This window comes from Nelumbo lutea, chromosome 1, assembly GCF_056320005.1.
Source record: "Nelumbo lutea isolate HS-2025 chromosome 1, American lotus-T2T, whole genome shotgun sequence".
Classification (NCBI taxonomy): domain Eukaryota; kingdom Viridiplantae; phylum Streptophyta; class Magnoliopsida; order Proteales; family Nelumbonaceae; genus Nelumbo; species Nelumbo lutea.
This window is the reverse complement of record NC_142684.1, coordinates 205,843,262-205,859,867: the sequence shown is the minus strand read 5'-3', so window position 1 is coordinate 205,859,867 and position 16,606 is coordinate 205,843,262. Positions and strand designations below refer to the sequence as shown.

General features: G+C 39.7%; 1 protein-coding gene across 2 annotated transcripts; it reads left to right on the top strand.

The window, feature by feature from the left end:
* Positions 1-4,936: 4,936 nt before the first annotated feature.
* Positions 4,937-14,767, top strand: LOC148880561 (uncharacterized). Of its 2 annotated transcripts, XM_088962500.1 has the most exons (5): positions 5,025-5,069; positions 5,797-6,186; positions 9,009-9,197; positions 10,900-12,850; positions 14,226-14,767. In XM_088962500.1, the coding sequence occupies exon 4, from the start codon at positions 10,994-10,996 to the stop codon at positions 12,755-12,757; it is 1,764 nt and encodes a 587-aa protein (XP_088818626.1). In that variant the 5' UTR covers positions 5,025-5,069; positions 5,797-6,186; positions 9,009-9,197; positions 10,900-10,993; the 3' UTR covers positions 12,758-12,850; positions 14,226-14,767. The 2 variants fall into 2 exon arrangements, with proteins under 2 accessions (XP_088818625.1, XP_088818626.1); XM_088962499.1 differs by lacking the exon at positions 9,009-9,197 and having other exon boundaries at positions 4,937-5,069.
* Positions 14,768-16,606: the final 1,839 nt, after the last annotated feature.

Here is a 16,606-nt window from a genome sequence, read left to right as displayed (position 1 = left end):
TTCAACATCCTTGGTTCTTTCCTGCCAGCAACAAGGCAGAGGAGGTTCTTGGTAGTAGTAGTAGATTACTTTACAAAGTGGGTGGAAGTCGAACCCTTGGTAATGATTACAACCCACAACATATAGAGTTTCTTCTGGAAAAGCATAGTATGTCGCTTCGGACTACCTCGAGTGCTGATATCTGACAATGGGTACCAGTTTGAAGATATTAAGTTTCAAAACTGGTGTGCTGAAATTGGGATTCAACAAGATTTTACCTCGGTAGCACACCCCTAGGAGAACGGGCAAGCAAAAGTGACTAATAGAGCAATACTTCACGGGTTGAAAGCTCGCTTAGCCCGAGCAAGTGATTGTGGGTGGACGAACTGCCCAATGTCCTTTGGGCCTATCGAACTACTATTAAAACCGCCAAAAGTGAAACCCCTTTCAACCTCATGTATGGCACAGAAGCGGTGATCCTGGCGGAAATAGAGGTACCCACATTACGACTAGAGGCTTACGATGAGGAGGCGAACGATGATGAGCTCCGTACCAACCTAGACCTAATAGAGGAAGTATGGGACCTGGCTTACATTCAAACTACAACTTACCAACAAAGAGTAGCTCGGTACTATAACACTTAGGTTAGAAAATGTCACTTCCGCATTGGCGACCTAGTTCTTCGAAAGGTTATGATACCTGAACCTGGCATTGCCAAGCTTGGATCGAATTGGGAAGGTCCATACCAAGTAAAGCGAGTATTTGGGGATGGCACATATGAGCTCGAGACTTTGGAAGGGAAGCAAGTACACGAGCATGGAATATCGATAACCTAAGAAGGTACTACTTACGAACTTGCAACTCAGAGGTAAAATTTACTCAAGTCTATGTGACCACCGAACTGGTCAAAAAATATGACTAACTAAAAAGAGGACTACGAGTCACTCCTAGAAGCCTAAGGGCTATGGCGCTGAGCCGACAGAAGACCTCGGCATTATGACAAGTCCTAGTCGCCTCTTCGGCATAGGCAGACAAGTCCTAGTTGCCTCTTTGGCATAGGCGAACAAGTCCTAGTCGCCTCTTTGGCATAGATAGACAAGTCTTAATCTCTTGGGGCATAGACAGCTCGGGTGCAAACCCTACGGTATCTAATTCACCTCTGTGTACAACAACATAAGGTTAATCCCACATGGAGTCAAGCTCGTTAGGTCGACACTTAGGGCTAACCAACATTTAGGCAAATAAGCGACACATGCATAAACAGATCGGGTATGTACTTTATGGTGTCTGATCACCCTGGCATACAATGGCAATTAGATCATTCCTACTAGTGTCGAGCTCACCAGCTCGGCAACAACCTATACCTAGAAAAATAATTGCTCCTATTCGGTTTAGTTCGCCAGCTCGGGATTAATCTACACTTAGAAAAATTTGCACACATATTGCAAAATACTTGTATTTCATTGATATAGAGCTTCAAGTACAAAAAAAAAAAAACTACAACCGAGCTCGGATTCCCTGGATATACATTGCATGTAGGGGGGGGTCCAAGAAAAGAGGCACTCAATCACTTCGGGGCTCTCCATCCTTACTGGGGACATCGACCGGAGGATCTGTCTCCATACGGTCCTCACTAACACTAGTCTCCTCCTCCTTGTCAAGCAGGTCGTCATCACTCCGCTTCGGAGTCTGGATCTTTGGCAGTTTCGATGGCCCTATCCTTGGTGATCTTCAAAGTGGTTATGGCGCTGAGGTCGAGATGGGGAAATTCACGTCGGGTCAACCACCTGTTGAGTTTGAATCCCTTGCGGTAACCTGTTGTCCCTGCCTCGACTAGCCTTTCCCGAAGCTCCACTGAGGACTTGTACTCCACAACAGCCTTAACTTTGGCCTCCTCCATCGCTTGAAGTAGTAGCTCGACTCGTTCCTTTACATGGGCCTCGAGGTTCTCGACCTCCCTCTTCAATGCCATTTCACGCTCCTCGAGCTCTTTCTTCTCTGACATCAATAGAGTTAGCAACTCCTTCTTAGCTCATGCATCGTTCTTTAGTTGGTTGATTTCATTGCGAGCCAAGTTTTGTTCGACATGGGCATTTCGAGAAGACTCCTTGGCTTCGAGAGCCCGCTTCAGGTTTACCTCGGATTGATAAGCCAAGGCATGGATGGAGTTCACCTACCAAGAGAAGAAGACGAGTATTAGTATACAAAAAAAAATCTAAGTATGGGACAATTTGAAAGACAAGTCCAAGAACGTACCACCATACAATGCATAGCCGCACGGGCCCCGAGCTGAGCGGCGAGCAAGTCGACCTAACAAGCGACCTCCTCAGCAAACACCGCATACTTGCTCTTGAGAAGGCCGAACTTTGAAGTCAAAATGCTCCAGACTGGAGCATCGCTACCCGAAGAAGTGGCGGCCACTAGGACGGGCTCTGAAGATGTAGCCTCCTCAGGCATACGGGGTGAGGTAGGCTTGCTCGAGTCCTCCTCAATCACGGGAGGTTGCTCGGTAATTTGTGGGTGCCCGAGCTTAGGAACGGCGACCTCAGTCCTGGTTGCTTCACTTTCAACGCGAGCCTTTTTGGAGGCTCTCTTCTTCTTCTTCGTGCTCCCGAAGAGCTCATCATCGGGGATATTGTCCACGGCAACTGCGATGAAAACGACCTAAGTCAGATACAGTACCAAAGAAATGAATAGAAAAAGTATAGTAAACAATAACCTACCAGGAGGACTCAGGCCAGCCTGCACAAGTTTTTCCTCAGTCACGAAGTCTTCAAACTTTAGGCCGAGCTCCACCCAAGCTCGGACCTCCTCCCTTGTCTTCAGATCCAGTCTAACGCCAAGGTCTTGAATGGCTGCCCTCCAATGAGTCGGGAAGGGCCACCCCTCGGTGTTGCAAACCACGAAGTAATGCCTCTTCCAAGCTGGGACCTTATTAGGGAGCTCGTGCAACAGTTTGTATCCAGGATGAGGTGACAAGTAGTAAATTCGCCTGTGCTCGGGCAGAACACAGGACATATTTTTTTGATAGAAAGAATTGAAGAAAAGACATCGAGGTCAAGGGGAAGGTTGTAATCGTGGAAAAGAGAAATGGTCCATACGATGTTGTAGATGGAGTTTGGGTGCAGTTGATCTATGGTAATGTTAAAAAATTTAACAATCTCGATTATAAGGGGGTGAAGTGAAAGACGCAGACTAGCTATGAGCTGCTCCTCGAAGATCACGATCTCGTTGTGATCATGATCCCAAGGAAAGTTGCTTAAGGGGATGTTATATACAAGGTCGTTAGGGAGTTTGTACCGGGCTACTAAAAATAGGAGCATGTCCGCCGTTATTATCGATGGGCCGAAGTTATTTAGCAACCGACCCTAGTGCGAGGTGGAAGCCGAGTTACCAGAGGTCTCTCACTCTCGCCGAGGTGAGTCCAACCCGAGCAGACTGAGGACTGCGTCCTGTCCCGAAGTGACCACCTCGGTAGGATGGGGATCCACGACCTGAGCCGAGGTACCAACATCAGCCCTAGCGGACTCACCGCTCCCATCTAGAAGCCTATCTAAGCTAAGGCTAGGCATACTCAAGGAAAAAGACAACATAATCAAAAGGAAAAGGCAAAGGAAGGGGGACTCACCAAGAGGAAGACCGAAGAAAAGAAGGCAACCTTGAACCCAGAAAAGTCTGATACCGAACTGGAAGACTTGGGCGTGACCTCAAAGATTGCGGATTTGCGGACTTGTGGCGAGGAAAATGAGCCCCTTTGGCCCCTATTTATGGCCAGTGTATCCAGGAATCAACGGTCAAGATCAACATGATCCTACAAATCCTAAGGAAACCGGTTGCACATCCCCCGAGGTTGAAATTGGTTTAACGCGTGTTTTGGCGTACGCGCAATCTATAAATAGTGTGACGTTTGCGCGTACCCGAGACGCGACCTAGGTCATTTTGTGGTTGAACCAGATGGTTGAACAGGTCCGACCAATGGTTCGCCCTCCAACTTCACTAGACCTCGCGCCAAATCCACCTAGACTCTTCATGAGCTCCCTGCATTGGGTTATGACCCCTGGCACGAGGAGCGGGGAGCAATTGTTTGGCGTAACCTAGCAAGAAGGGGACACGTAGGCGCAATCTGATCGAAGGATGACAACTCAACCAAGCAAGCTTAGTTTGCAACATTCGGAGTTCGGGCATTCAGCCACCTCGATGTAGAGGCACCTCGACACCCAATCTAGTTCAGGACTAAAGAATCAAAGTTTCAATCCAATTTGGGACTAAAGAATGGAAGTTCCAGCTTAGAGCTAATGAGCCGAAACACTACATAACCGACTCCAAAGGCCTCCCCCAATGGATCCTGAATCTCTCGAGATCATGATGAGCCAATAAATCTCGAATTTCTTGAGATCACGATAAGAACTCGTCCTAGCTCCGTCTGAACCGGAAGAAGCAGTAAACCTTATCAACACACCACTCTCCTTCAAAAAACGGAACAAACCTTATCTCCACAGCCTGGAGATCCCGGAGCTCTTTCGTAAGGCCCATGAATATTCCAATATATAAAGACATAAAACCCTAAGGCAAAGGTACACGTGATTACTTTACTCACTAACACTCAACCTCTCAAGCATTCAGTTGGCATTTATAACATAAGTAGTAACTTAGGCATCGAAGTAATGTGGACAAACCCCAATTTTTTACAGATTAATCCAACTCGCCATCCAATTCGAGTTCGAATTCACCCTCCATGTAGAAGTAATCATATCTCGCACCATCAAATCCGATTAGATCTGTTCTATAAACCATATTTACAGATTTCACGTCTTTCTTGACAATAATATCGAGAAGACGTGAAATTCTTCACCAACGATGAAATGATGCGAACAATGACGTATAGTGGCAACCGCGAACCGGCAAATGGAGAAAAAGGTAATGTAGCAGTATTGTCATTAATTGAAAACAGAAGGGTAAGATAGGTATTCCGAGATGACCACAGGTCCACAGCTGGCATCAACCATCGGACGTCTATTTCTATATTTTCCACGCTATCCTACCTTACGACTTTACCGCCTCGTTCCGAGCTCTGAACTGAAGCAGCTGAGGTTCTATTCATACCCTTTCTACTCGTGTTCTCGTTTGTTTGTTTGTTTGTTTATTTGTTTTTTAACTTTTCTAACATAAAATTAACCATAATTTGTAACGAAATTTGCCATTTTTTCTCATAGAATTCAGAGAAGTTCACTGAATCAAACCTTTGCTCACGAGTGGATTAAATGAATTTATCCTAGATTGAGACTTTTTTTTTTCCGTTTCAATTGCAACATCTCTTTTTCTTTTTCGCTTTTATTGGTCTCTTCATGTATCCTTTGATTGGATATTATATCTACTTGATATGGAATTCCTTCTTATAAGTTCCCCTTGCCTTTAGGGTCTGGTTGTTTGGATTTTGGAAGAATGTAATATTTTTTCTCATCTTTTTGTGTTTGCCTTTGCTCACGGTGGAAGAATTTTCAGGCTGAAATATTTGAGCTATATTTTTTCTCATCTTACGATGGAAACTTTGTTTTCATTGCCAATTGCCATTTATACCAAAGCAAATTAGAAAGGGTGGAAAGCTAGGTTTTCACTGTTAGTACTTCAGTTGGAAAAATGTTATGTCCATTTCACGGAAAAATGCAGCCATTATTATTCTCCATGTGCCTCATTTTTGTTTCTCTCTAAATACTTTTAGGAATTTAGCTGATGCTGGCATAACTTTATTTGATTTTACATTGGTTTTCTCATTCTTTTTGTGTTTGCCTCTATATTTTATTTCATGGTGAATTACAGCTAAAGGGGTTGAAAAGAAAACACAAAATTGCAGATGCGTCTCAGATAATTGGCATTAACAATGACTAGTGATACGCATGATTCCTCGACAAAGCCCGTTTCTCAATCAATGAACATGTCGAGCCAATCTTTGTCGGGAGTCAGCATGGCAACTCCCCCATTGCCTGGAGTTGGTGTTCCCGGTGTCAATTATGCTATAGCTTTGCAGCAGTACTACTTTCAGCAGTCACTACTGAATCGGCAACTAGCAGCAAAGCAACAGGCTGTTGCACATGCAATGAGCATCAAAGCAGCTGCTGAACAGGCAGCAGCTCGTGCCGCTGAGATTAGCAAGCTTTTGACAGGTGAAACTAATGATACCCCGAAAGAAAAAGTCGATTCCCCCAAAAGGTAATATTTGTAAAAAAAACCAGTAGGCAATATAGTTTCGGATACAATAATCCTGTATTTGATGTCCATTGGATGCCAGTTCAGTGTTACATATGCTTGCCCTTAACAAGGCATTTCCCTCACATATGCCAACACTTTTCATCCCTGAGTTCTCATTACATGGCTTGGTTCCATTTTTACCATGTATTGTTATTATTATTATGTTTGCAACATCTGGCTCTTCATTTTGTACTGACACTAAGACCTGTTATGAACATATAAATGGCTCTGCATTTTATGTTGGATATTCTTTTTACTGGAAAAGCCAGAAAGTCAGTAGTGGTGATTTCTATGTGAAGGATATATAAAACCAGAACTTAAATTGGTAGTTTCTCTCTATCAAGGATTCGCAAGAATGTCAACAGTGTGCTATCCATTTATCCAAAAAAAAAAAACAGTGTGCTATCAAATTCTTAGCATCATAAAGCTTATGAAATACTGGTAAACGACTATACATTGGTACAACATTCTCCAAGTGCTATGATTGAAAAAATGATAACTGTGAACTTCATTAGATCTTATGATTAAAAAAATGATATAAAGCATGCCAAACATCCCCAAGAGAATTACAGAGTTTGCCTTCCCTCTCCAAGTGCTATTTACATTACATTTGTTCCCAAAATATTTGACTCCTGCTCACCCCTTGCTTGGCTAGAAGATCTGCCAAGCTGTTGGCTGATCTTAGTATTCATGAAAAACCAGCTTCCTTCACCATTGCTAGCCTGATAAGTGTTATCTATCTCATATTATGATGGAACGTTTTGGTAGCATCATACATCATATTTAGTTCCCTAGAAACTTGTGAAAGTATCAGAAGTTGAGAATCATCCTTACTCATATAAGCATGAATTTTCTGACTTTCTTGTTAGAGAGGGAAGACTTAGAATAAAAATACACGAGTACTGTTACTGGACATTAGCTGTGATCTACTGTATTAGTAGAGATGGAGATCTAGATAACCTAGGAATTTCACTGTCTGTAAATGCAATAGAAGTTGAAAGCAGAAAAAGGTAATACAAGTTTACTCCTGAAATGAGATCAGGTGACACTCAAATAGCCTGCTTGACCGAAACAGTTTTTTCTGTTTCTTCTTCCATTTTTTGCTGCCCATCTATATGTTTCTTCAAGAATGCTATAATATTTCCCCCACTTCCAAAGAGAATGTAAGATACCTCTCCACATTTTTATGAGTTCCATTTTTTTTTAATTCTGTGGATATCATCCCACAATGAAGAATCAAGTGTAGATACCACCATTGGTGATTGCAATGGTAAAAATACTGCTCTAGTAAGGAATCCTGTTCAAAACTGAGGGTAGGCAGCTTCTAAAGAATTATGAGGAATTTTTTTCTTGATAAATTAAAGTAGAAAACTTCCCACATGCAACAGTAGGCTTTTTTTTTTTTTTTTTGATGATTGAAATAAGTTTATTAATGAGCAATAGACAATAGTACAAAGTCCCCGAGTAGAGGCATGAGTTGCAACCTCTCTGGGCTAGTTAAGTACAAATTCCAGATTACAAATAGTTTACAAAGTAGCACAAAAAAGGTCTTCCCTGGAAACCCCCTGTTTGGCTAAAGCATGCAACAGTAGGCTTCAGCCACAAGGTTTTTTTTTTTTTTTTTTTTTATGGTAAAATAAAATTTCAATTAAAATAAAAGAAAGTAGCATACCTCCTAGCAGGTGACAAAGCATCACCCACATACAGCATCAAAGAAAATCTACTAAATACAGTTCAATGTAAGTTTTCCAAGTTACAAAGTAAAATATACTTGTGGCTTCAGCAACTAGTATCAACAAGCAAGTAGCAACTAAGAGAAAATAGAAGATGAAGCAAGAATAAATCCTATTATAACTACTGGCAATGGTAGAAACAGACAGAACTTTTTATTCAGATCTTTGCAGAAGAAATTAGAAAACAAAACAGAATAAAATATTGTCTTTACTCTTTACAAGACCCATAAGCACTCTTTTATAGACCAGTAAGACACTTAAACAGCAACTTCCTACTTGTATTTAGACAATTAGACTTCAATAGAAACTTCCTATTCAAACTAGGGCATCTTTATAGCTCTAGCTGCTCTACTAATTTTACTAGAACTAACTTAATGTAAGAAACAAAAAATTACTAAAATTAGTAAGTCACAATTTTACTATATGTAGCAACAAAGAAATTACTATAGATGGTAAATATGAACTACTATGAAGTCCAAAAGTTACTATAAATAGTAACTTCATTTTCACTTAAGAATAGTAAATTTCAAGAAGATTGGAAGAACTTTATTCCTAAGACACCAACAAGATAAATTTGAAGAACTCAAAAAAATACTAATATCCAAATTACCCAAAAATTATGAAATTTCCGTCAGTTAAAGAATATGGAAATTCTTGGTTTTTTTTTTGTGTTTTATCTTCGTGCTTCCACGTTTGCAATTGTATGATAAATGGTATAAGATTATATAACTACATCCTAAAGGGGAAAGTTAAATGGAGACATTCTCTACATGGGTAATGTATATGCTCTATACATTAAAAGAAAGAGTTAAACAAGATATCCTCCCATGGGCACTTGAAACGATAATAGAGAAGCCTTCAAACTTTCTCACTGTCAAAGGTCCAACAAACCAGCATTCTTTCAATCTTTCCAATGAGGATGCTGATAATTGTCAATTGATCCAAATTCTTCAAAGATTTGAGAGTTATTTTCCTTCTAAACACACCAGCACAACACAAAAGGCAAGAACTTTCAATAAATGGTTCCTGATCAACTTAAACCCCTCGTAGGTGAAGAGGGTATCAGCATTGAGATGTCCTTGGGAAGCAACCAGTTTTCTTGTATAACAGTGCAAATGTTGACCATAAGCCCAAAGTAAATGAACAATGTAATCATGAGTGGGGGATGGATTCTTCTTCTCCAAGATTATGATGAGGTTGATGACCCTCTATTTCCTGTTATCCAGGACATGGATACAGGTAAATATATCCTTTTGATATGTTTATACTATGTTACCATGATTCTAAGTCTTGTTTACTATTATTCTCAATAGTTGATACCCTTAACTTGCTAATTTTAAAATTTTAACTAAATCTCTAACATTTGAAGGCTTTTTATAAATGATTTGCTGATGGTGGAATGGATAAAAGGGAAAGAAAAGAATGGGGAAATACAGTTTTTGAGTAGTTGTGTCTAAATAGTTCAGATTGGCTTTGTAAAATTCAGTTGTCTATAATCATACTTTACCCTTTTTTTGAGGTCCTTCATTTTGTACAGCTTCTCATTGTATACGGGACCTTGTATTAATACAATCATAAAAAAAAAAAAATCAATTGTCTACAGATACTGCCCTTTGCGACTTATGGTTTCTCAATTTCCACTCTCTATAAAAACACAGTAATCCTTTTATTAATATATTTCAGTAGGACTAATATTGGGTTCTCTATTTTTATTTTTTGATCAGTAACCAGATCAAAATGGAAGGCTGATTTAACCTTTCAAGAAAAACTGACTGCATTACAAAAAGAAGCAAATGTAGATCTGAAAACCATAAGCATCTATTAAATATACTTTTTTTCTGTTTGGGAGATATGCCATATACAATATTGTTCTCACTTCTCTAGCTAAGCTATGTGCTGAGAAATTGGTGGTTTCTATCCCCAGTTGAATGAGGTCTTCACTTTTTGTGCTTTGGGTTTTGGAGAGAGAGCAGCAAAAAAGTCTAGAGGAGGGTGGTGGATTCGGGAGTTGTTTTTCTTTTTTCTTTCTTGTGGGTATACCTTATCACCTATCTTGTAATCTCCTTCTCTTTCTCTTTTAATAAAATTTATTTTTTATTATCTTCAAAAAAAGGTCTTTGCTCCAGATGCCAGATTTCTAGCCTCTGAAATAATGCCTGAAGACCTATGGTACTTCACATTTTTGGGTTCATTTTTTTACCAATTTCATACGTTTATGGTCACAAATTTTACAACATGAAAAGAAAAATAAAGTACAAGCAGGAGTCTAATCAGGAGTACTCCTGAAAACTTTCACTAAGGTCTACTATTTATTTCAATTCACCTTATGATGAAAAGACTGCAACAACTTGAATATTTCATCATCATCATCGCCGTTGTTGTCATCCATGCCTTATCCCAACTATATTGGGTCGGCTACATGAATCCCGTTTCACCAATCCGTTCTGTTTAAAGCCACATCCAACAGTTTGGACATTTGAGTTTTGAAATGTATTTATACATGTGAAGGTGTGCCTTTGAAGATTTTGTACTTTTTTCTAATTTTTATCATGGGGTTGTAAGGCATTTCTCTCATCATTGCTTCATGTCTCGAAGCGGAGACTTAAGCTTTAATTAATTTATCATGGGGTTGTAAGGCATATCCAAAAATGACTTGAGAGAGCTTCCGATTCATGATCTTGTGCAATTTTCATATTGATAAAATAATAATAAAATTCTGTATATTTCTATTATATATGGTCAAAGTTGGTCCTCACTTAGATGTGACAGGCAGTGTTAATGATGGTTAAACCCTAATTGTTATGTTGATAAAAACAGGTAAATTGGGGGGGGGGACATGAGGTAGAAGTTAACACATTTTGCTGTCATAGTTTTTCAAACTTAACATATTAGTTTTCTTGTCCCAATACAATGTTAATATATAAATTTCCCTGCTGCACAGGGAACATTTTGAATCAAAATCCGGTTCTCGGTCCCAATCTCCGAGGTCTTCAAAGTCAAAATCTGTTTCTCCTCCAAGGAAACAGAGTATCTGCATGGAACAAGAAGAATATTCACCAAAAGGTCGCAGCAGATACAGAAATCATAGACATTCCACTTATTACTACCATCATGACAGGGACTATCCTAGGTCATATTACAGAAGGGGTTCAGATCGTTCACGTGGAGGAAGAGATTACTTATATTACCACAGGAGTAGAAGCAGGAACAGGAGAAGGTCTATGTCTATATTACGCTCTATAAGGCGCCACCATGATGACTCCTCTTCTCCTAGGCGGAGGCATATTAGATCTCCATCCCCCAGGTCTGGACGAAAGATGTCTTCAAGAGTTTCAAGCAGGCATGGTATTTCTAGAAGTCCCATTAAGAGCAGTAGCACCAGCCTGAGTCCTCAGGGTGCAAGGGTTACCAGTCTAAGAAGGCCAACAGCCAGCATAAGTTTGTCGTCTTCAGGAAACAGTCCAAGTCACGACACCACTAGTCCTTTGGCAAATCACAGTAGGGGTGATCGTGATGCTAGTGAAAGTGAAACTAATAGTGCACCTAAACCAGATTTGAAGCAGCAGAAAAAGGAATGTACACCTTTGAATGTTCAGTTAACAAGGAATGAATGTTCTAATTCTTCATCAAGATCAAGGTCCATTTCCACTAACAATTCTGGTGAAAGAAACGTTATAGAACCCAGATTTAAGAAAGCTGTCTCTGGTAAGTATGCCTCTGTCAATGAGAATGATTTACATTCATCCAGATCTGATGGAGACTCAGTTCAAAGAACCTCTGGTGCCACTGATGAACGAGATTCAGCAGATTCTGCTCAACCAAGGTCTAATCATAATACAGTATATCCAACGAGTAAGTTGGATCACATCTTGTGCAAAGAAGATAGAATTGTTAGCAGCAGATATGATGATGACAGTACTCAAAGCAATGAAATAAAGCAGCACGATTTGATGAAAGGGGTACATGAGAAGGGACATATGGAGCTTTTTTGTGTAAACAGGCCTTCTCCATCTCCAGAATATTCTCCTCTTTATCATCAGGACAAGAAGCGATACTCTGTCAAGGAAAAAGAAAATGATGCTTCTGGAAACCATGTGGAAGAAAAGAAAGATGACAGGAAAAAGTTTAAACATGATCAGGGAACTTATTCAGATCACGCAACATTTGTGGAGAATGATGAAAATGATAACAACAATCCCAAAATGCAAGGGGACCACTCCAGTCATGATGTAGACTTATTTGAATACCCGGATAATCCTGGTGAATGTGCTATTTTTCCTTTACCAGAAGGTGATAAAAATGTGGATGATAGGTTCCAGCATTGCAAGAGGCTTGGGGAGCTTAGTCAAGAGCAAGAATATGATATAAAATCCCATACACTAGCATCTGGTAATGTAGTCACCAAGCATGTTTTAAGGAGTCCAGATGCAAGCCGACATCCCAAAGGATCTAAACAGCAATCAAGGTCCAGGGAGAGAAGAAATCATGGCAAGCACCATAAAAGGCATCAGAACGATGAATCTGAAGAAGATGACTATGACAGAAAAGAAGAGCGAAACAAGTGGAAATTGAGAAAATGTGATAGGAAGGATCATAAGAGGCATCATAAAAGTCACAAAGAAAGGGCAAGGAGGAAAAGGAAGCATAGAAAAACATCTCCTAGCTCATCTGATGACTCTTCCTCATCTGACAATGATGAGTATACAAAAAAGAATTACAAGGCTCCTATCAAGAGATCCACTGATTCAATAAAAAAAAGGAGACAATCTCCATCTTCATCAACTAGTTCAAGCTTGTAGTGGTCAAAACTTCAAAGTTCTGAGTGATCTGAAATAGTTGGTTTAATTGTCTGGTGGGCATCAAGTACATCTTTTCTCCATCAAATTTTCAGTGTAAGTTTTACAATTTATCAATAAAATTGCCTGTTGAATCTGTTGAATAGTATACAAACTATTATTGCCAAAACTTGTTCCATTGCTCAGATTTTGCTGATAGATGTATCATCACGGTTTTCTATGGATGAGATAAGATGCCTCTTCTTTTTCTGGTTAGGTTATTGTAGGGGCCTTTACTTGGTGCAACTTGCAATTATAAAATGTTGGGCTAACAAGCATGATAAGTTGATAACACATGTTTGAGTCTTAGAGTAGCTATTTTGGCTAGAGCAAGCTAAAATTAGGTCTATATTGGATAGCTAAAATTATTTCTATTAGACTATTTATCCATGTGCTTGAATTTAAGTTTCAGATGCAATTTATACTTTTCTTTTAATCTTTTATAAATATCGGTTTGTTCATGAAACCATTAGGTAGATAACATTTTCCAGAATTGGGAGGACAGTCTTCGGAAATTGTATGCCTCAAATTGGAAATATTTCCATAAGAACTCATTATATTAATTTTTTATGTTTAAGGTTTTCAATGCCACAGTGGCCCAGTTGTTGAAGCCTTGAATCATTTCAGGATGATTTGTAGTTAAATGATGGTTACGTCATATTTTAGTATAGGTTTTTTTTCCTATATGCATGTCTTTCTTTATCCTTTCCTTCAGGATAGTCACCCACCCCCTCCAACCCTCCTGCTTCTACCAAGGTCAATTGGTTTGTCGTTTAGCTACTGGACCATTTTGAACTTCCACTTGACTGGGCAACCGTGAGGGGCCTGATGGAAATGGCATTATTAAGATAAGGACGTGCTTCATTTCTGTTATTTAAGTGGACTAGTCTGTCTGCAAAGCTATGGTCTCTTTTTTCTTTTGTTACCGTTAAAACTTAACATATTTAATGTATTATGGGCTGCAGGGGTACTGTGCTATTTTTACTCTTTATTATTTGTTTAGTGTGTCACCCTACCATATAATAGAAAGCTGGTGCCGCCAGCCCAGATTTTTGTCTCTTCAATTTCTGTTTCTCTCTTCCTCTCTTCTCTTCTCTCTTCTCTCCTACTTTCTCTTCTTTTCTATTTCCTCTTTATTTCTATCAAGAGAACAGTTACCATTTAGCACCAGATGCTTCAAAACTGTGCCTGGAATCAAGACAGTCCATCTGCTCTGTTATTTTTCCTTAGATGTTCAGGCTTTGCTTGAGTTGTTTCTCAAACATTCACCAACTAGTCACTTATCATTGTGCACCACATTTGTCAATAACTAAAAAATTATGTTGGTTTCTTGATTAATTGAGTGTTAATGATCTTTAAATTTGCTATACTATCTCTTCTCAGTTGGCAATCTTACTCTACCCCTTGATATTCCATGGTTTGTACTCCGCAGGGAGCTCAAGGAAGTTGATGAAGAGGATATGGCAATACGCTTCTCCAAGGGAGAAAACTACCCTTTCAAGCCAATTAAGTTGAAAGGAAGAAATCGTTCAAATTGCAGTTTTTACAATCTTTCTGTTCTCTTTTGGACTATGATTCGTTGTTGGCTTAGATATAGACTTGAGGGTGGAAGAACCATCTGGAAGAGAGGGCCTGCATAATGAAGTGCCTGGTCAAACTTCAAAGATTTGTTACAGCATTGTCATTCTGGAAGGTGAAGAAGCCCACAGCAACTGGCAAGCTACCAGCCTACCACCTGATATCATTGCAACGTGTGTATCCCATATACATTTTGTTCGTAGTTAAATTCTTGATGAATGATAACGCTGACTATATATGGCTCATCTTTCTCTCATAAATTCGATATTGGTCCTCCAACCATCCTCCAGGAAGAATCACCTGGAAAGTTTTAATACCACTCTTGTCAGCATATTTAGAGGACATAATTATCCTCTATGCTTATTCAAGATAGTCATCCTCTTGGTTCAGTCTTCAGTTTATCTTTAACTTGACATTATAAAGATGGTAAGGCATGAACAGAGTATGCCCTTTGATTGCAAAGGCGCGTCTTTGTTGGTTGATTGCAGAACTTTAGTAATCAGTTTCATTTGGTACACATCATATGCTTAGGAATGTTCTTTGATGTCTTATACATGGAATACTTGCAACTGATGGGCTGATATAGGGTTCATTACCTCTAACAGCACCTTAGTTGGGGGGAACAGGATTTTCAAATTTCCTTATCTGTTGGACTTGGTGTTATGTCCATAAGGGAAGTGATCCTTGTCCCATGATATGAAAGACCCCTTTCTATGTGCAAAGATTAGATGGATGTCCCTCATGTCTATCCCTCCATTTGAAGATTTTTTGGAAAAAAAAAACATGAGATTTGAGCTTGATCCATAGTGTGAAGATAGGCCACTTTTGATAATCTTTTCAAGTTTATTTGCCCTAGCAGCTAACTTGGATGAGGTGGTTGCCCATTTCGACGACCTCGGGGCCAGTAATGTTTGGAAGGCATCTCCAAGATTGGGAAATCACCCTAGTGGAGCTCTTATTCGTCCTTAAATGTCAACAGATGAGAGCCGATGCTGTTGACTGCAAGACATTTGAGCCTCCCTCCGTCTTCTGTCCCGAGCGGTGTGGTTTAATCACCTCAAATGCCTTCCAAGGTGACTTTTTTGTCTTGGACTGTAGAGTGTCATGAAGCACAAACTCATCAGAAGAGGCATGAACCTCCCTAACACAATCTGTGTGCTTTGCAACTTAGAGGTTAGAGCCGGCTGATCACTTTTTTGTGCAATGCGATCAGCACCAACCTTGATAACTTCCTTAAAACACACCTACTTATGCGGGGTATCAACAAGAAACTGCCATAGAAGTTTCTTGACTCTTGCTGGTTGGCACATTAGTGGTCCGAATAGAAAAGGCAAGGTTGCGTGGACTATGACCCCTGCTGCAATTTTTTGGTCTGTGTGGATCGAAAGGACAGATGTTTGAAAACTCAATTACAGGTGGTGAAATCTTGAGGAATGCCATGGCTGTGACCCACTCATGTATTCCAGCACACCCCTTTATATATATATATGAAGTTAATTGGGGGGGATAAAAAAATGTTGTTATGCTGCTAGAACGTGGTATTTCCTTTGCCCCAAGCTGCTAGAAGATTTTGTTGTATAACATTATTGTTCGTATGATGCATTTGCAAAGTAACTCACGGCCACGGTCAAAGATGCTGCTCGTCACCTCAGCTTTGTAATTGGAGGCGTCGGCACCACCAGGCCTGAGGTAGATTTCGTGAACGCAGAATCCTGATCCTGATTAAACCCAGATGTAATCCTGAAATAAAAAGGAGTGCCATCTAGAAGTCTAATTAGATATCTAATTTTTACCCTTCGCCAAAATCCTCTTAAAATTTAACACTTCGTCAAATCAGTGCATTGTTTATAATATTTTACATGGTTTTCAAAACCGGATTGGACCGGACGGTCCGACCAGAAAAATCGAGAACCAATCACCTGATTGGTTTCGTTTTTCTCAAAAATTGGATTTCTCCCAAAACCGTTGATTTTAGTTAATGAATTGCTGAACTGGGCAATTAATCGTTCGAACGGTTTCGACTGTTTTTTATTTTTTATTTTTCTGTCAAAATGAGTCGAGTGTTTAGACCATTCGTTCTGGTAACCAGACCCCTGACCAGTTCGGTCATCGGATCGGTTTTAAAAACTATGATATTTTAACTATAATAAGGGTAAATTTCTTAAACTATTCTTATGCTTTAGTTACTTGACTAACTCTACCTTTATTGTTTAAAAATTAATTAAGTGTGTCCTT

Bases quoted from the DNA above. Each gene is read 5' to 3' on its own strand.
- LOC148880561 (XM_088962499.1), top strand. From the start codon at position 5,858: ATGACTAGTGATACGCATGATTCCTCGACAAAGCCCGTTTCTCAATCA. The intron at 6,187-10,899 runs GTAATATTTGTA...CCTGCTGCACAG, and splicing joins AAAGTCGATTCCCCCAAAAG to GGAACATTTTGAATCAAAAT.